This window comes from Vulpes lagopus, chromosome 1, assembly GCF_018345385.1.
Source record: "Vulpes lagopus strain Blue_001 chromosome 1, ASM1834538v1, whole genome shotgun sequence".
In the NCBI taxonomy this organism is placed as follows: Eukaryota; Metazoa; Chordata; class Mammalia; order Carnivora; family Canidae; genus Vulpes; species Vulpes lagopus.
The window spans coordinates 72,262,244-72,282,533 of record NC_054824.1 but is presented as its reverse complement, the minus strand read 5'-3'; the positions used below and the strand labels follow the sequence as shown (position 1 = coordinate 72,282,533).

General features: G+C 52.6%; 2 protein-coding genes across 2 annotated transcripts; both read right to left on the bottom strand.

Annotated features, from left to right (window-relative positions):
• Positions 1-2,509: 2,509 nt before the first annotated feature.
• Positions 2,510-3,719, bottom strand: C1H6orf15 (chromosome 1 C6orf15 homolog). Its single transcript, XM_041748327.1, is given in 2 exon segments — positions 2,510-3,531; positions 3,647-3,719. Coding segments are annotated over 2 exon segments (1,095 nt in total).
• Positions 3,720-7,059: 3,340 nt separating this feature from the next.
• Positions 7,060-11,177, bottom strand: CDSN (corneodesmosin). Its single transcript, XM_041764510.1, has 2 exons — positions 11,083-11,177; positions 7,060-8,948 (listed from the first exon to the last, which is right to left on the bottom strand). Exons 1-2 carry the CDS (start codon positions 11,165-11,167, stop codon positions 7,501-7,503), a joined length of 1,533 nt encoding a protein of 510 aa, XP_041620444.1. The 5' UTR covers positions 11,168-11,177; the 3' UTR covers positions 7,060-7,500.
• Between the last annotated feature and the right edge of the window lie 9,113 nt (positions 11,178-20,290).

Sequence of the window (20,290 nt, the reverse complement as noted above, 5' to 3'; positions counted from 1 at the left end):
TTTGGTGCTCTTTAGAGATGCAAAACTAAGGTTCACAGAGTTAAGTGGCGAGCTCCCGTGGCAGAGAAGGCCATGTGGACACACAGAGGGGAACCTCGACCTCCTGGCCTCTTAACGGGTGCACTTCATGCCACAGCACCTTCCTTCCTAGGAGCAGGGAAATGACTCCTGCTACTCCAGCCACCACTTCTACCAATGAATGACTACAAGATGCAGAAAAATCATTACACTGGCAGCAACTGCTCCTAAAAACCTTGGGACCTTCATCATGTCACCAATTACTGACTTTTCCCTGTTTAGTTGTTCAGTTCTTTTTAAGCAACAGCTGACCATAAGGCTAAGACCACTCAAGTGGGGCTGGCCGCAGGTACCCTGGGTGAACCTCACTCCCTTGGCTCAGTGTTACCTCTGTGAAAACCCTGGCTCACTTCCCTCTCTGGGCCTCAGGATCTCCACCTGTACAGTGGGCCGAGCAGTGCCTACCTGATGGAATTGTGGGGATTAGCTGGAAGGGTGTGTGTGAGAGCACCCTATCCAGAGTCTGACACATAGTAGGTACTCAATAAAAGTTAGGCGGGTTTTGTTTATTACATATTGTACTTGAACACTCCCTGCACGGATAATGAGGAAAATTCGGTTAGAGTCACTGACTCTGTCACTTGTTAGCTATGTAACCTATGTAAACTGCTTAAGCTGGCAGCCCGGGTGGCTCAGCCTTCAGCCCAGGGTGAGATCCTGGAGACCCGGGATGGAGCCCTGCGTCGGGCTCCTTGCATGGAGCCTGCTTCTCCCTCTCCTGGGTCTCTGCCTCTCTGTGTGTATGTGTGTGTGTGTGTGTCTCTCATGAATGAATAAATAAAACATTTTTTAAAAAATTGCTTAAGCCCTCTGGGCCTCAGTTTCTTCATCTTATAATACCTTCCTCACAGATAGTAATGAGGGTCAAATATGGAGTATTCAGAGCATTTTATGAGCTGAGAAGGGCTATGTGAGGTTTGTAAGGAAATGTCAGAGAGGCTCTGGGAAAGCCAGATAAGAGTACAGATTAGACTCGGTATGCAGCCCTGTGGCTCAGGAAAAGATAGAAGAGAGAACAGGGAGTCAGAGAGAGGGTTCCTTGATCCAGCCTTGGTCCAGACTTGCTGCTAGGGGTGAAGCAGTGAACAAAATAGACACATGGTGTTTACACTCTAGAGAGTATGGGGAGCAGAAGAGGAGGGTACTGACTTGGAAGTCAGAAGTGCAACCAGAAAAGGGGACAGAGAGAACTGAGACCCCAGGCCTGAAAGAATGAACTTGGATTTGTGGGAGAGACAGGTGCTGAAAACAGAACCATGTGCCCCAGGACAGGGAGAAACCAAGAGTCCAAGGTAGGAAAGAACTGAGGGAGCGAGATTGAGGTGATACGGAAGGAGTGTGGTTGGTGATGGGAAGCCGTCCTAAGGAGGAATTCCTGACATAGGGAGGAGTGTAGTAGTAGACACTGGGATGGGAGAACTTTCTCTGAGAACACGCACCTCTCAGGCAGGCAGCTCCCCATCCCTCCAATTCTGATATTTATTCTTCTCCTACTTCCCCCTCACAACCTGACCAATTCCTATGACTTGGGGCAATCCCCAAGCTATCTGAGGGTACACGCACCTGGATCACTCTGGTGAATTACATGCATGGCACAGGGAAAGGCATGGCGTAGACGCTGGAGTGTGCCCTTCTGGAAAGCCCTTCACCTCCAGATGGCTCCTGCTAACTTCCATCTGCACTTCTTACAATGACCATCCCCACTTCACTCCAACTCCTGTATGGGATGCTGAGCTCCAGGGAAACCAAAGAGTAGCAGAGAGACAACTATGTGACCAAAAGAGGAGACTGTTTATTCCCATCACTTGGGAATAAAAGCAGCAAACGCAGCTGCAGGTAGGATCGTTGACTCCAATGGGTTCGCCCCCCTTTCCTTCTCCCTTTTACTTTATTCCTTTATTGGAGTCTACTATTCATTCAGCAATTGTTCAAAGTCTTGGTTCTCTAGGGCACAATGTGCCAAGTGATGCGTGTAAGGGAGGAGATCAATGCATCCTCTGTTTCTGAGAGGCTTACATTTCTGAGGAAGAAAAAATAAGCAGAGGCAAATGACTTTCTCTGACTCTCTGTTTCTCTGCGAATCAAAGGCTATTCATTTCCCACTTGACCCTGGTACTAACTTCTTGGACCTCATCCTTCTCCTCAACCACAGGTACCATCTCAGTTGGTCCTGCTGCCCCTCCTCCCCTCTTCAGATTTCAGGACAATTCTAGAGCCAGCTCTCCCACCTGGCTAGGGTGAGAGCATGGAGCTCCACCCTCAAACACCTGGGCTTTGATCTTCTCCAAAGGATAGACGGCAGCAAGGGAGCATCTAGAGACCCTGGAGAGACAGGAGGGTGGCTAGAAAATGGGGATGGACAAAATGCACTTCACTTTGCACCCAGAAACAAAGACGCTGCGAAGGAGCAAATTTAATAATTGCTTGTGTTTTATTGGATACCAGCATGAGGGGAGCAGGGGAGGCAGTAAAAAGTAGAGAGGATGCTAGAAAACACACTCATTGAATCTTCATTTAGCTCACACTCCATTCTTTTGATTTCCAACTTAGGGTGTTCCCCTCTGTCATTCTCCGAACCCCACTGTGACCCAGGGTTTGGAGGACTGAGGAAGCCAGCTGGGATGTTCCAAACAGAGCCAGTAGGATGAAGAACTCTGGAAGGAAATTAATTAATACCTGGGCGTAGATGAATATTTCCCCAGCTGCCTCCTGGATACCGGTTAACATTCCCCCAGCTAGTACCTGGATACCGGTTAATATCCCCCCAGCTAGGACTTGGGTATCGATTATTGATACCCCAGATTCCCACAGAGTGTGGCATGAGCCTGGTGCCCCATCCAGTTCCAGGACCTCCACTTCCCCAGGACACTCCTGGATTCAGGGTTCCCCAGGGGTGCCCAGGCATAGGTGGCTGTCGAATCCTGTTAGTAAGAGAAGGTAGGTTTCGGGCAAGGATTTCTCTGTGGGCTCCCAGCACATTAGAATGGAGTGGCTGTCTAAACTTAGAGTCCTGGTAGAGTGAAGCCTCAGGTATGGGGCCTGCGGAATGTGCAGAGGGCCCTGCGGGCAAGAAACTGCTGCCCAGAGTGGGGGCAATGGCACCAGAAAGGAAAGACCGTTTTTCACGCAGCACTTCCCCTATGTGGTCCTCAATGGCAGCAGCCTTCATCTGCCAAGGATCCTCAGGGGGCCAGGAATCCATGGAGGGCAGTCTCTCGGTTGGGGGCCACCTCTGAACTCCAGAACCTCCTGCAGGTAGGAAGCCATCTGATGGAGAAGCATTGAGCTTCAAAGGAACCCTTGTTAAATCATTTGGCCCAGGGACTGGTTTGGAATGAGGAAGTTCAGAGTTGGAGTGGCTGGTCAAGTAAGGTTGTTCCAGCAGAGGCAAGTTGGCTCCCAAGTGTTGGATTACTTTCTCCTCCACTGCACCAATGCTTCGGCCAAAGAAGCCTGAGGGAAAAGAAAGAGGAGGCCACAGAAGGATGGATATTTGGTTCCAATGCCCACCTTGGATTCTCTTTGCTCCAAATTCCTTCATTTTCCCCAAGGACCCTCTTGCCTTTACCTCTTCCCTCAATTCCAGTTCCCCTGGAGCCTTCCAGTTTCCACCTGTGCAAAGGGTTGGGTACAACCTCCATACCTGGGAGATGAAGACAGATCAGAAGAAGCAGGCCCAGAGGAACTCCACTCCCTGCCATGCAGCCCTGCATCTTGCTCAACTCTAACATCTCTCTCTCTCTGCCCCAAGACAGCCAACCCTTTATCCTCTTGGTGGGGTGAGGGACAGCAGAAACAAGCTGAGCCAGTGGTTGTGCAGATAATAAGGCTGTACATTCCACTCTCATTCCTAATTCAGTCTGTGGCAACAGGTGCCACTTGAATGTCCTAGGGAAGCTGGGTGTTTCCACCCCGGTTTCTTTCCTAAAGTTCCCCACCCCTTCCTGACCCAGGTGTCCTGGTTCACTGCTGGTCACTGATTGCCAGCCCTGCCCTGCCCACTCTGGCTTCCTACACCAGGCACAGGAGGATCTTCAACCTTGGGGTCCTGATCTCATCATTGTCTTTTCAGCAATAGAAACATTCAATTCTCTTTACTTTCTCTTTGGGATCCAGATCATTCTCTTCCAGCACTCCTTTCTCATACATCCCCATAGCTCCTTTACCTTAACCACAACCTGTAGGAGCTCAGGAGTACAGAAGTGCCCCTCATTGGAGAGGCTGCTCCTAGATAAGACCTTGTATGTAAGGAAATAGGCCTGGTTTCCATCCTTAAGAGACGATGGTGTATTAATTTCCTACCACTGCTATAACAACCACAAACTTAGTAGCTTACAATAATACAAGTTTGTTACCTTACAATTTTGAAGATCAGAAGTGGGCTCCCAGCACATTGTTCTCACTTGGTCAAAATCAAGGAGTCACCAGGACTGTGTTTCTTTCTAGAGGCTCTAGAGGAGAACCCATTTCCTTGCATTTTCTACCTTTTCTTTTTAAATTTTATTTCAATTGTATTTGCCAACATACAGTATAACACCCAGTGCTCATCTCATCATGTGCCCTCCTTAATGCCTGTCACTCAGGCATTTCCTAGCTTTTAGAAGCCATCTGCATTCCTTGGCTCATGGTCCCCTTCCTTCATGTTCAAAGCCAGAAACAGAAGGTCTTCTTACATTGCATCACTCTGACCTTTTCTTCTTCTTCTTCCCTCTTCCACACTTAAAGATCCTTACGATTACACATTGACCCATCCAAATAATTGAGGATAATCTCTCTACTTTAAGGTCAGCTAATAACCTTAATTCCATCTGCAACCTTAATTTCCCTTCACTGCGTAACCTAACATGTTCGCAGGTTCCAGGGATGATGTGGATATCTTTGGTGGTGCTAGGGAGGACACCATTCAGCCTACCACAGATATATAAGAAATACTGAGAGGGAGTAGATGTTCCCAACTAATAATAGAGGAAGATGTTTAAATGCTATTGTCAGGGACTCCTGGGTGGCTCAGTGTTTGAGCATCTGCCTTCAGCTCAGGGTGTGATCCCAGGGTCCTGGGATCAAGTCCCACATCAGGCTTCTCTGCCTGTGTCTCTGCCTCTCTTTCTCTGTGCGTGTCTTTCATGAATAAATTAATAAAATCTTTAAAAATACTAATAAATAACAAACTCTGTTGTCAAATGGCCATGAATTGATAATTGCTGAATCTGTGTGTGGGAGCATAGAGATTCATTAATTCTTTTGTCTACTCTTAAATATGTGTGAAATTTTTTCCCTGTTGCTTCCAGGAGGCACCCAGACTAGGCTTCCTGGTTACATGAAGTCTAAAATAAGCTGTTAGATTTTCCTTTTCCATCCTCATCCCCAGCTCCAAATTGCTAGCTACTGGATGAGTGGGAAGCTTTTTTCCAGAACTGGGCAGGGGAGGGCAGTGTCCTTTTTCAGTGACATCCACCAGATTTGCAAAAATTTTTGACCTTGACCATACCAGAGACTAAAGGAATTCCCACATCAGAGTCTGTATCCTTCCTGTAAAGCCTATCATTGGCTGAAATCCAGGGCCAGATGCCTGGCCAAGTGTGACTCACCAGTGGTAACAAAAACAGGACTATTCTGCAGCCTTTCTCTGTCTTCAGTCAACCCTGCAGGTTTGCTCAGCTGCCAGGTCGTTTTTGATCAACAATAGTCCTAAATTTGGGACCAGCTAATACCATCCAAAAGGAGGGAATAGATTAGATCCTAGGGTAGGGATAAATTCCTCTGTAGTCAAACAGAGGTTCTGAGAGGTAGGGGTGAGGCCCTTCCTAAAGGGACAAGCATAGCTCACTCTCCTGTCCTTGGGTGATGAGAACTTCCTTGGCCTCACCCTCTCACTACCACTGCTTCAATTTCCAGGACACAGTTTGCCTGGCCCTTACCACCCTCTGCTTTCTCTCTCTTCCCCTATGGAGGCCACTCTCCTTCTCCACTATAGTGCTCTACCTCTTACCTCCCATAAGTCTCTCTCTAGAACTGCAGAAGTAGCAGCAAAAGTGTGGAGGTGGAGAGGACACCTAGCTCTGTTCTGCCATAGGCTGTGGCATTTTTATGTAGGCTAGTGAGTCACCATGCTTGGCTACACTCCCTATCATGCTACCATCCTCTCTTTTATTCTCTCCACCTGTAGCTCCCAGAACAACGCCCACCTGGGCTCCCACCCAGTCACCAGGAATCTGATCTGGTTGTTGTATTCCAGCCTTCCCAGGTTTTCCAAGTGTCCTGGAAAACCAGGAAATCAATGCTCAGATTCCTAGAGAGGATGGCATCTAGTAAGTGAGGCAAACTAATGGTAGAGAAGTAGGAACCTGCATGGGGCGGGAAAGGGAATAATTAAGGCCCTATATAGGGAGAGGGAAAGACCTCAGGTGAATGGGGAATAGAGACAGAATGGATTTCCTGAGCAGTGAGAGAGAAAAGAAATGGGAGGAAGGATCTTGGAGACCAGCCTCTGCTTTCAGTTAAACAAATATTTATTGTTTTCCCTTTGTGGGAGGAGCTATAAAGTATAAGAGAAATACTGTTCTAAATTACGAGTGAAAATGAGGGACATAGGGATCTCTAGAGATATAAGAGAGCACCGTGCAGGTCCTAAGGGGAGACCCAGGACTCCAAGATGGCAAAAGTCTCCATCTAGTTCACACAGTTTATTGAACCATCTGTCCAGGGTCCAGAGAGAGTGGGCGTCTACTCCAGTGTCTGAGGCTTCCCTGGTTTCTCCCTCACACAGGGAAGCATCTGAGCATTGAAGGAAGTGGCAGCCAGGAAGGGGGTCTGAGACAGAGACTTTGAGAGGCAAGAAGGAATGTTAGGAACCCACAGAGACTGTAGTGAGCTCTATAGGGCAGGGTGGGAGTGGAATCAGGAGTGTGAGAACCCCATGGCATTGGTTAACCAGATAGATGGCAAAGAGATGTCAGTGAAAAGTGGTCATTGCTTTCAGGCAACAGTTTGGACAATGCTTTATTTGGCAAATAGAGAAAGGGGGAGGATGACGTGTCCAGGAACCAGAGTTACTATGGGACATTTCAGGGGTTTCCCAGTCAAGAATCTGAATGGGAAGGGTTAGCTACTGGATTGTACCATCTCAAAGACATGACAGAGGAAACTTTAGAGAATGGTTATCTGGCAGGGAGGGCCCTGTAGTACCAGGGGAATCTAAGCAGTAGGAGAGAATGAGAAAAGGGATTTGGAGTCTACAATTTGGGGAAGTAAAGAAAAAAGAGGTGTTACGGGGCGTCTGCCATATTAGAGCAATGAAGGAAATAGAGCAGCTCTCTTGGGAAGGAGGAGGGAAACTGAGCTAACCCCATGCCTGGGCCTCTGGACTCCCAACTGAGATGTGTTTGTGTGTGTGCCCACACATGCATATATGCAAAAGCTAACTTATGGACTGGTAAGTGACTCTCCCTGGGGTAGGAAAACTTCAGGGTCGGCTAGCTGGGGCCCCAGAGGCTTCACTTGGGCCAGAATGTCCCGGATACTGCGGCAGGGGAGCTTTCCAGAGCCGCAAGACTTGGCACCAGCTGAAGGATCAGGTTGAGGAGAACCATCCGGACCCCCACTCAATGTTGAGGAGACAGAAATGCAAGGGTGACCAGAAGAACTGGACTTGCTGCCGCAGGGCTGAAGGATGATTTTGCCACTGGATTGGGAGCTGGAGCTGCCTCCAAAGGTGCCAGTGCCTGGTGGGGAACAGGGCCCCTGTGAAACACCACCACAGGGATGGAAAGATGAACTACTGGAAACACTAGAACTACTGTGGACTCCAGAACCAGAGAGGGAGCAGGGCCCCTTAGAGCCAACTCCACAGGGCTGGACCCCACCAGAGCCCACTGGCTGGAACACAATGGCTGAGGAAGCTCCTGACTGGTAGATGCTGGAACTAGAAGAGCTATGGCTGGGGATGATGGGATTGCTGGAGAAGTATTTGCCCTCAGAGATGGGGGGCCCAGCTGCAAAGGAAGGGGCGCCTGGAGAGCCTTTGACAGGGTTATCTTTGGTGAAGTAGCCCACAGGGTAGATTTTGCCCCCACTGTAGGTCATGCCTGGCACCAGGTAACTGTCAGAGGAGCCACCCACCACCTCATAGCTGCCATAGGATTTGTCTACAGAGGTTATGGGGGGGCAGGGCTTGCCCGGAAGGCCACCAGTGCTGCAGGGGGCACCTTGAACCCCTCCAGGGCCACCAGAGCCATGCTGCTCCACCACCACCACCACAGGCCTTTGACCTCCTGACACGGAGTGGGAGCTGGAAATGTAGGAGCCAGAATGGGAGACAATAGGCCCCCCGCTGCAGGGAGAGTCAGGGACATCTGAAGTACAGGGGCGTAAGTTAGAGTTGACCCTTTGGCCACCGCTGCTGGATATCCAAGAGCTTGCGGAAGCGGATGAGCTGGAGCCTCCTCCAGACTGGGAAGAGCTGATCAGTAAACGGGAAGAATCATCACTGACTGGTAGGGCTGAGCCAGCCCCTGGCTGGGCGCTGCTGCTTCCCGACTGGGAGGAGCTGGATCCAGAGGAGTAGCTGATCTGGGAATACCCAGTTCCTGGCTTAAATAATGAAGATCCCAGAGAACCACCCTGGGCAACACTGGATCCGCCGGAGCCACCACTGGAGCCACCGGAACCACTAAGGCTGGAGCCACTGTGGCCACTGAAGCTACTGCCACCGCCGGAGCCACTGGAACTGGAACTGCTGGAACCGCTGGAGCCACTGTGGCCACTGAAGCTACTGGAACCACTCTTCCCACTGAGGCAGGGGTCACTGGGGGACGTGATACGCGTGTCCTTGCAGGGGTCTGAGAGGGTCGCGATGCTCTTAGCCAAGACCCCTGGGGAGGAAGTAGTGGTCAGTAAAGGCAGAATGGCTTGGCCTCCTCCCTCAGCTTCCAAGCCCGCTCTGGCTCTGTCGTCTGCTTGGGATCTCTCCTGGGAGGGATCTGGGAAGGGGGGGGGGGGGGGAGGGAAGCGAGAAGTGCTGTTGTCTGTTAAGGAAAATGAGGCAGCAGAGGAAGGGCTGTTTCGGTGTTCCGGGAGGAGGCAGGGACAGGGAAAATGAGACTCCAAAGGAGGGGCTGTCAAAGGAAGAGAAGAGGGGACCAAGTGGCAGGGGCTCATAGTTCCAAGGGTCCAGGATAGAGGCAGAGCATGGGGGAGACTGCGGCTCCTCAAGAGGGCACCTAAATCCCGAGGGGAAGAGTCCCAGGTAAGACTCAGGGACCCAGGGAAGGGGGAGACAAGACAAAACAACAAGTGGGGAAAGAAGGAAAGGAAAGGAAAGGAAAGGAAAGGAAAGGAAAGGAAAGGAAAGGAAAGGAAAGGAAAGGAAAGGAAAGGAAAGGAATACGGAAAGAAGTAAGTGGGGAAGGAAAGGAAAGGTAGCAATGGAGATGTGAGGAAAGAGGCATCCAGGGGCTGGGGGACTGAGGTTAGGGTTCGGGTGCTGGAGGACTGAGATTCCATCACCAGCCACCTTGAGAGAGTCCAGGCTTGGACAAAGGGTGGGAGCTCTGATCCCATCTCAGTGCTGCCAATGCCAGGAAAGCTGGGCGAGGGCCGGGATGTGGGGGCACCACCGGTGCTTCAGAACCTGCTAGTTCAGCGCGACAGGACACCGCACCCAAGCCAGCCCTGGGTCCTGGCCCAGCCCAGGCACCCGAGGAGGAAACCTCCAAGGCTCACAACCAGCATCCGCTTCCCTCTCTCCGCACCCAGCCATCACACATGCCACCTGCCCCCCGGGGCTCCCACCCTTAGGTCCTGGCAGGGGTGAGACCACTTCTTTCTGTTACCAACCCTGTGCCTCTCCTCCCAGGCTCACCTCACCCTATCCTTCCTCTGCTCCCCATCTCAACTCCTGCAGGTCCTGAGCAAGTTCTAAATCTCTCCGAACTTTAGTTTATACAATCGGAGAGGCCGAATCTGTCCCCCCACAAGCAGTGTCCGTGATGTCCCCATCCTCTCCTCAAAGAGAAGTCCTGTGTCCCCCTCCATACCAAAGCCAGCTCTGTCCACAGCCCCCCTCACTCGGCAGCACTGCTCACGGAGAATGCCTCCTCTCCTCCTCCGCTCCCGGCCACGGCCCCAGACCGGGGCAGGCTCACCGCTCACCTGCTGGTCCACGGCACAACCCCAGATTGGATTCTGGCTTTGCCACTTTCTAAGTTGTGATCTTGAGCCAGTTTCTTTTCTTTTCTTTTTTAAGATTTTACTTATTTAGTCACAAGAGACACAGAGAGAGAGGCAGAGACACAGGCAGAGGGAGAAGCAGGCTCCGTGCAGGGAGCCCGATGAGGGACTTGATCCCAGGACCCCAGGATCACGCCCTGAGCTGAAGGCAGACGCTCAACCACTGAACCACCCAGGCATCCCTTGAGCCAGTTTCTTAACCTGCCCTCGCCTCAGTGTCCTCACTGGTACAGTGGGAATAACGAATCTCCTACAGTTCTGATGATCAAAAGTGCTAACGTGAAGTGCTAGGATAGTGTCTGACACATGAAAAGCACTCTGTAAATGGTAGCAGTTACTACTATTAAAATCCGGTCTTAAAAAAAAAAAAAAATCCGGTCTTCATCTTCTAGTGCTCTGATAATTGACAAGAGCAATAACAACAGTAACCAATATTTATATAACTCTCTAGGATTCCCAAAGCACTTGTCACATACATTATTTAATTTGAGACTCAGGAAGACTAGAGGTAGTCTGGTTGTAGAGTTTCAGGAAGTTGAATGCCTTGCCTGGAGTGACAAGGCAGGGAGGAGCAGCCCTCAGACTCAGGCATCAGATGCCAGAGCCCATGCTCTTTGCCCTTGCTGGGTCGTCTCGGGGTTTCTCCCTGGATGGTGATTCCTCCCAGCTCCCAGCACCCAGAGCACTGGAACCCTCCAGCCTCCTGTGACCCGGTGTCTGCATCCTGCCTCTGCCACAGCTCCCCGTTCTCTGACTCCCAGGGTCCCAGCCTCCTACCTGGCAGGAGGAGACCAGCCAGCAGCAGTGCCATCATTCCTCGCCCTCCCACATGCCCCTCCTGGGGTGCCTGCGAGGAGCCCATCTTGGACTGTGCAGCCTTCTAACAGCAGCTCGTGGACACCCAGGGCCTTTATGCCAGGGCTGGACATTCTCCGGGCAGGAGTCACCGAGGGGAGGGGTGGGGAGGTGAAGGGGCAGGTGCCCGGGGCACCTTGGTGTGGCTGGGAGGAGCTCAAGTAATCAGCTGGGGCATCTGCCTACTCAGCGGCAGAGGTGGCTCGGTGCTGGGTATCCGCGGCCATGGGGCCTCCAACAATCCTGCCTTCCAGCCCGCTGACGGGCCTGCCCGTGGCTCTTCATTGCTTCACCTGGAACCAGGCACTCTGCCCGCTCAAGCGGCCACTCTCCCCACAGACCCAGTCACCTGGCTCCTGTCCCACTCCCCATCCTCCTCCCATGCACAGACGTGGACATTCAACTTTCCCAGGTACCCGCTCTGGCCCCCCACTGCTACCCCATGGCTAACCCCACCTGGCTTCCCATCCATGGCCCCTGGATCTGCCCCTTTCCTTGGGATCTGTCCCTCAGCCTCCACTTTCCTCCTGCAGCTCAGAGAATCTGCCCTGCACCCCCAGAACCCCCTGTGGTCACTGTCCGGGTCGCATGCCTGCCACATGCCTAGTATGTGTCCAGCAATGAATGAGTCCTCTCCCTCCTACCCACTAGGAATCTGCACTCCGAATACCAGCTCCCTGACCTCTCCCTTCCGGGGGCGCTCCTGGGATAGGGTGAGGGGTGCTGGGTGCCAGGGCCTCAGCCTGAGGAGAGGCCTGGGCTGGGAGCCCCTGTCATAGCTGGGTCTGAGGTTACTCACAGGCCACTCATGGCCTCTCCCCCGCAGCTGGTGACCCTGACTCCCGGGCGTGAGCCAGAAGCTAATGAGGCTAATTGGGAAGGTGGTGGCCCTGCAGACCATTAGCTGGCTCCCTGGCCTGGATGAGGGGACAGGAAGCAGCCAGCCCTGGTCTGAGGGTGGTGAAGGAGGGCCAGGCAGAAGGCAGACTTCAGGGTTCCCTAGGATGAAAGGCAGGACTGGCCGACCAGAGTCCTGAGTTCAGCTGGGAGGGAGACCGGTCCTCCTCCATCATGTTCCCCTCCTTCTGCTTTGGTCCTGGCCCCACCCCAGCCAATTAATTGCTCACTGGTATTGCCCAGAGTATCAGTATCGGAGGGAGAGGCCTGGGACCAGGTCAAGCTGCCTCTCCTCCTCCTCCCTGCACCCCTCACCCAGACTCTCACCTCCATACCTCCCCACAAAGACTGCCTGTGCCCCAGCCCTGATTGCCTTCTCTCTCTCTCTCTCTCTCTCTCTCTCTCTCTCTCTCTCTCTCCTGTCCTGCCTTTCCCTCCGGCCCAGTGCTGCCCCTAGGACTTTCTTTGATGATAGGAATGTTCTGTTCTGTATCTGTGCTGCCAAATACTACTAAGCATTTGAAATGGGGCTAATATGGCCAGCCTAAGGAACTGATTTTTTTTATTGTACTTAATTTTAATTTATTTTTAAAATATTTTATTTATTTATTCATGAAAGACACAGAGAGAGGCAGAGACACAAGCATAGAGGGAAGCAGGCTCCCTGCAGGGAGCCTGATGTGGGACTCGATGGGGACCTTGGAATCATGCCCCTGACAGAAGGCAGGCACTTAACCCTGAGCCACTCAGGCGTCCCCTTAATTTTAATTTAAATGTGAACAGCCATGTGCAGCTAGTCTAGCCCTTGACTTTACCAGCACTCAAAATGGGATTGGGAAGGAAGAGGGGCCAGGAGCTAGGGAGAGAGGAGGGAACAGGACAGACTCCCCGAAGAGGGTTGAGGCGGTGGGAGAAAAACAAAACCACTGGCTTAGGACCAGGATGACCTGGGTAGGAGTCTCAGTTAACTTCCTGGCCTCCGGCAAGTCTCCCAACCTTTCTGAACGTCAGTGTCCTCCTCTGTAAAATGGAGATACTTTGAGTCAAGCCTGACACATGGTTTGCGAGGGGGTTTGCGAGGATCAAATGGGAAATGATCAGAAAGATTCGGTGAGGCTGAAGATGCAGCCCTCGGGCACAGGAGCTTGGCAGATGAAGCTCACAGCGCCCCACCTGTGTCCTCCCCTGGGGACAGTGAGCAGGATGGCCCACTCCCCAGCCCCAGGCTTTCCCTTCAGAGGCTCCAGCCCAGCTGACCTGGAGGGGACCCAGAGTCTCCCCCCACCCCCGCCCCACCCGCCCCACCCCTATGGAGCAGCGAGCAGCGTCACCCAGGGGTGCTACTGAACATGGTGTCAGTTCCTCCGGAGCCCTTCCCGGCCACCTCTGTTCCCTCCCTGGACTCCCAGCCGCTGGCTCGGTCTCAGGGAAGAGGGGGGCGGGGTGTGCTGGGAGCAGAGAGGGGAGTGCCCGAAAGAAGAGGCACAGGGAGCCTTGTGGGTGGGCAGAAGGGGAGGAACGTCAAGGCCTGTGGGATAGTCTTTCCCAGCACAAACAGAGGTGGCAACGTCTGTCCTGTTTTCTCTCTCTTCATTCCTCCCAGATGCCGTCAGACCTTGGCCAGGACAGCCAGGGCTGGGGGAAGCAGAGTGTGTGTCGTCTCTCACGCTCACACAGCCTGGTGTTCAGCCTCCGTCCTTCCCCCACCTGCTGTGCTCCTATCCTCCTGTCCTCTCTGTTCTCCTTTCTCCCTGATCCCACCAGTGCGTCTGCCCATGTGTGGGCCCTCCCAGCAACTCTCCTCTCTGCTGTTTTACTATGTCTCTTGGACTCATCATGAACACTTCTTTCAGCTCAGGCAGTAAAAATCTGAAGCTAATGGGGCTGAGGAGGGCAGGAAGGGCCGTTGGCTCGGCACCTGCCAGGCCAGGGCTATCCTGTGGGACATTCACCAATGCCTACAGAGGTGAAGGAGGTCTGCTGTGCTCCCCAGCAAGTGCCCTGTCCAACACCTGGACTGAGGGAGAGAACATGGTGACCCGAGGCAACCCCACACACACCAGAGACTATCAAACATTTTTTAAGACTTTATTTATTAGAGAGAGAGAGAGCACAAGCAGGGGGGAAGTGCAAAGGGAGAGGGAGAAGCAGGCTCCCCACTTAGCAGGGAGCCCAACGTGGAGCTCCATCCTAGGACCCTGAGATCATGACCTGAGCCACAGGCAGAAGCTTAACCAGCTGAGCCACCCAGGTGCCCCTAGAAAATCAGACCTAAGGCACGCGCCTTCCAAGGGTAAGAGATTGGGAGTTGGTGATGCGTTTATGAAGAAGGCAGGTTGTGTCCACTCAATTGAGGCTGCCTGGGGCTGCTGCTGCTGCTGCGTCCAGCATTGGGCACTGGTTCAGTACACTCAGCCTACACTGTGCTTTAGACTTTGCAACAAGGAGGGCGATGAATTGTCCTTGACCGTGAGGAGCTGAGGTCCAGCTGGGGATAAACAGACAGCCCGGAGAGAAGGCTAGCATGGAGAAAAGAGAAGCACTTGGTTCCGAGGTGGTGTCAGGACATTCCCTGGGCCTTGGGGAATGCTGAAGGCAGGGAGTCAGCAGCTCAGACTCCAGGCCCTGGCTGTGCTGAAGGGGTGTTTGGAACAAGTGGCTGGCTTGGAAAGTATAAATGGGAGCAGCAGAGTGGAGGCACAGAGGGGCTACTTGGGCCAGCATCACAGGTGATGCGTAACAGCAAGTAAGGGAGGAATATGGTCAGTGTAGGAGGAAGCAGGGATTGGAGGGTTCTGAACAGGGGGAACAGCATAGTCAGAGGGGAGGTTTGGGGTAGAGAACCACCATCTCCTGAGGGCCAGTGGTGGGCCAGATGCTGTCCCGGCTACTCCAACTGCTCTGGTGCTTAGACCTCACAACAGCTCGGCAGGGTAAGAGTTTTTCTCCCCCAATTCACAGACAAGGAAACTTGAGTTTCAGTTGGTTGCTCAGACCAGCTGGTAACTAGCACGAGAGTTTGGAAAGGACACACACTCAAGCCTGTTGGACTCTAGAGGCCATGTAGGTCCCATCTTTCAGCTGACACCAGGCCATGAATCAATGGCAGTGGTCCACAGACAGATTTCAGAGGTTCCTTAGACCCAGTTAGGGTGTGTGCAAAATTCCTTGTGTGTCATCAAAGTCTCAAAGCTGAGAGGTCCCAAGCAAGGAAGTCAACAGCAGGGCAGCCCGGGTGGCTCAGTGGTTCAGCGCCACCTTCGGCCCAGGTTGTGATCCTGAAGACCTGGGATCGAGTCCCACGTTGGGCTCCCTGCATGGAGCCTGCTTCTCCCTCTGCCTGGGTCTCTGCCTCTCTCTCTCTCTCACTCTGTGTCTCTCATGAATAAATAAAATCTTTTAAAAAATTAAAAAAAAAAAAAGAAAAGAAAAAGAAAGTCAACAGCACATCCTGTCCCTCCCACTCAATCTTGCCTCCTTTGTTTTTTATCCACGGCCCTCAAAGTCAGGACAGAAGTTTTGGAACAAGTGTCCCATGCAGGGGTGTTTGGTAGACCTAGGACTTCCGCTTGAGAGAAGGAACGGGGAATGAAAACACAGGGAGAGAAGAAGCCCAAGAGAGGGGCTTGTTTTGTGGGGGCAGAGGGCAAGAGGCTGCTCTGCACCCCAGGGCCTGAGCCTCTCTGCTCTGCTCCAGCCAAAGGCACTTCCGTCTCCTGCCCTCTCTTCCTCCCTCGCACTTTCTCTGCTGGGGTGGGCTTCTCTGTCCAGCTGTCACCCAGGGCAGGCTCACACCCCTGGCCCGCTCCCAGAAGGTCTCCCTGGGCCATTGCCCCGTAGTGGGCATGGGTGCCCCTGAGTCACCCACACTCTCCACCTGGTCCTCTCGTGGCTGAGGACACGGGTCCAGGAAGCAGAGGACGAATCTGCACGTGGGAGTTCCTGCCCGACCCATGCCCACCTCAGCCCCGCTGTGCCCACGTGACTGGCTAAGTGTCACTCCAGTGTGGTCTCTCTCCTCCACCTGCCTCTGTGCTTTCTTCCCTGTGGTAGATGATGCAGCCCAGGACCCATATTCCACATGGGTCCTCTGAGCAGATAGATCCCAGGGCAGCTTATGTGCGCAGCCCGGCACGGCCATCAGCCCCGATCTCGGATCTCCACATGCCAGGCCCGCGCCCCCAGCAGGCGCCTGTGGTTCTTCCCCCGCTGCCCTACTTCCCCTGGATCTCCCCGTCTCGGCCTTCAGCGCCCTCCCAGCCGCTAGGCGCCCGGTGGGATGTGGCAACGGCTGAGGCCTTGCCCCCAGGAGCACCCTGTCTGTCCAGGCACATGAACTTGGCTCCCATGTGAAACTTCTCGGCTCCACTGTGTTGGGGGCCCACCGGTCCCACCCTCATTCCTCACGGGTGACTGTCTCCCCGAGCCACTCGTCTCCCCCCTGGACGTCCTCTCTCCTCTGGGGGATGCAGCACACCTCCATTTATAAAGAGCAGAGCTCACATGGCACCCCGAGGGAGTCCTGGGAACTCCCCTGCACCCAGCCTTACTCTGGAGCCGAGGGTGGAGCAGGACGGGCCCCGTGTTCCCTAACAATCCCTTAGGTGAGTTGTTGGGAATCCCCCCCAGGATGACACGCCACCCTTAGCTAAGAATCACTGGGGAGCAGTCTGCACCTCATCAAACGTTCAGCGGCGTGCTCTACGCTCAGCTCCACCTGGTCCTCCTCCATCAGCTCCAGCCCACCCGTGTCTCCTCTGGGACTGACCTCCTGGAGTTTGGCCTGAAGTGGAGTCAGAAGTGGAGTCAGCCTCCACTTCTCCTCTTCCCATGCCCCACCTTCACCCTCTCCGCAGCCTGCCGGCACCCTCCCAGGGACCCAGGGCACCGCAGCTGGAGTGAGGACTGGAGCCCGAGGCAGGGGCATCTTTAGGCAGTGAGTCTCCGTGAGGACGAACTCTGCCCCCAGCCTCCCTGCTCCCCCTCCTGTCTCCTCCCCGCCTCCTGTAAGCAGCAGCAGGGAGTCAGCTGAGCGCCGGTCATGCTCCCAGCCTGAGACCCGCTGGGTTTAAGTCACATCTGATTTGGCCACCACCTCTCTTGCCTTGTGAGGAGGTGACTACAGAGGCTGTGATTAGCTGTCCGAGCAACAATAATATTTGTCCTCTTCTCTGTTCTGTGGAATGAGTGCCAGGGAAACCAGCACTCATTGCTCATTATGTTTACCTTTAAAACAGTCGTTCTTTCCACTGTAGTTATTAATGCTTCTTTATTGTTATTGGTCACCCAGGACTAGTGCCTCCCAGCTCCCTGGCAGTCCAGAGGATGGAGCCAGGGAGGGTGAAAGGGAAGGCCAGGGTACAGTCTGAATGAGCTTTTGGGAGCAGCTGGAAGGCGTTGCCCCAAGAGGGACTCCCAGGCCACCTATGGTTCTCGGGCTGCTGGGGGCGGATCGTGTGGGCCCGTCTTCTGGACTTCTGCCTGGCTGGGAGCACCACTCTCGCAGGGAGCTTCTCCTGTCCCCCGAGGTGTCCATCCCTGGCACCTGATGCATCACCCTTCCACACAGGTGGCCAGAAAAGCCCGAATCATGTTGGAGAGGCTGGCATCCCTAGTCTGGCTCTGTTCTCCTGGACCCCAGGACTAGAACCAGAGAGTAGCACTGAGTCCTCAGCAGTGTGTAACAGATCCTCACAGTCACCCACATGTGCGGGGTTGATTTGGATCCTCTCAGTGACCCCAGGAGACAGAAATTATCACTTGTCCTTTGGAGCTGCAGAGGTAGCTGCAGACACAAGTCCAGGGAGGTAAGGTGATGCTCACCCCTAGTGGCCTGGGCTTCCCATGCACTCAGGATGCCCTAAGCTGCTTTCTCCTCTTCTTCTTGGGTATTCCCATAGCCTGACTTCCTCCTTCACTTCATTCACTCCTGTCACCTGCCATTTCCTCAAGAGGCCCCCTCTATCTTTTCTATTTAAAATCGCACCCCACCGCTAAATATGACCCATCATGCTCCATTTCCTTCCTTTTCCTGAATTTTCTTCAGAGCGCTTATCCCAGCCTGACATCCCATTACTTCTGTCCTGTGTCCATCTGTGGGATGTTCCCTTCCCCCACCACAAGATGAGCCCGTGAGGGGAAGGCCCTCCTCTCTTTGACTCACCACTGCATCCACAGCCTTAGAGCACCGCCTGGCTCATGGGAGGGACATAATCAGAGAACGAAGAAATAATGAATATGTTGGGCCATAGGCCAAGCAGCCTATGCCTGAATTTTCCTGAGGGCTCCAGAGCCTGCCTCATCTCACCTCATGTGCCTGACTCACCTCAGAGAGGTCACCCTGGCAACCAAGAGGGTACTAGTGGGGCCTGAGTGAGGCCTGGGGAGTGTATGATGTCAGAGGCAAAGGGCAAAGAGAACTCTGGATGGAAACATCTTGGGGGGCCTCTAGGCCGCCCTCTGGTGGAGAAGCATAGAATACCCAACACAAGGAAGCAGCCTCTCTGCCTGGGGTGGAAATTTGGAGATTATTACAGAAATCCCGAAAAGTCACATCCCAAGGTCACACAGAAAATATGTAGCAGAGAAGGGACAAAAACTTGGGTTACAATCGGATGCTTTCACCACTATGGGATTCGGTCTTCCTCCAACCACAGGTGAGATTAAGCTGTCAAAAGGAAGGCTAAGGTTTTTTGAGGCTATGGTGGGAGTAGGGGGAAGCTGGGAAGGTGGAGTTGGTTTAATTCAACAAGTTTTTTGAGCTAGTGCCAGGCACCCAGTGGGCACGCAATTGAAGATTAGAGGAAGAAAATGTATAGCAAGAGAGCTTAAATTTATACTGAAGCAAGTTTTCAAATGAATTTGAAACATGAAATTGGCAGAAGAGTTAGGTCTTCCCCTCCTCAGCTCCTACAGAGGGGTGTGCCCCTCCGTAATTTAACTTTTATCACATTTTATCGCCATAATTTACATGTTTGTATCCTCCCCAGACACACAGCTCCTTGAGGGCAGGGAGGACTGAAGCTGCTTCCTGGGATTGTCACCACAGCCTAGCACCCCACACAGTAGATGCTCAATAAATTATTGTTGTATAGGCAAGTGGATGAACAAATGAGTGCTTTGGAGTTTCCCTGCCTAGAGATCTTCAAAGAAGTGCAGACAACCATCTCTTCTGTCTAATCCAAAGACATGATTGGCCTGCCCAAAGGCTGAGCACTGTGCCTGACGCCTTCTCAAGTTAACTAGGCTTCTATAATTAGGTTATACCATGATACAAGTTCTAGGTTCTTCTCTTTCATTGGCCAAGCATTTACTGACTACCTGCCATGTCCGAGGTACTGAGCTATTGTTCTCTAAAACTGTGATCCTGTTCTATTATTTAATTCTCTGACTCCATGTTGACATAAGATGCAACACTGTCCCCACCGCATTCACTCCTAGGTGAGGTCAGTCAAAGTAGACAGGAAAGAAGCAGTATTGTCTAACCTGAATGATAGGCTGGCACAATGGGTTCCCCTGTGTCAATACTCCATACCCTTCAGTACCACTCAATCTCCTTCCCAGCTAATAGCACCCTGTGTTTGGGTATCAATGCCTGCTGCCTATCAATAGGTATTAAAATCTCCCATTACCTCATGCCTCCCCCTTCTCTCTCCCACTCACCCACCTGTTGTGTCAAACCAGAAAGAACTGATTTGGAGCCAAGTCCTGGATCGTCTTCACTTTGGCACTTGGGTGATGTCTTTTTTTTTTTTTTTTTAAGATTTTATTTATTTATTCATGAGAGGCAGAGAGAGAAGCAGGTTCCATGCAGGGAGCCCGATGTGGGACTTGATTCTGGGTCTCCAGGATCACGCCCTGGGCCGAAGTTGGCGCTAAACTGCTGAGCCACCTGGGCTGTCCTTGGGTGACATCTTAAACAGATGAGTTACCTCTCTCAGAGTAGTTTCCTCATCTGTGAAGTGGGGCTAATAACTTGCTTTATTGAACACCTTCAGAGCCAAGGACGAGGATAAGAAGTAAGACCTATAAACACAGACAAGGCACCATCTCTGCCCTCCAGAACCTCATACTTTACAAGAGGAGAAACATGGAAACCACAATAATGTGGAAATTAAATAAGACGAACCCTAGGTCCTTGCCTGGGCCACACTAAGGACTCAGTTCCTTTGCCTCACTTTCTCTCTCCTTTAAGAATGCTTTTCTCTTTCTTTTCACAACGAACTTTATCTCA

What these genes read in the sequence shown, in the direction of transcription:
- CDSN (XM_041764510.1), bottom strand. Translation starts at nt 11,167, where the DNA reads ATGGGCTCCTCGCAGGCACCCCAGGAGGGGCATGTGGGAGGGCGAGGA. An exon ending in GGCTGGTCTCCTCCTGCCAG is followed by an intron (nt 8,949 to 11,082) that starts GTAGGAGGCTGG and finishes CTTCCTCCCCAG; the next exon opens with GGGTCTTGGCTAAGAGCATC.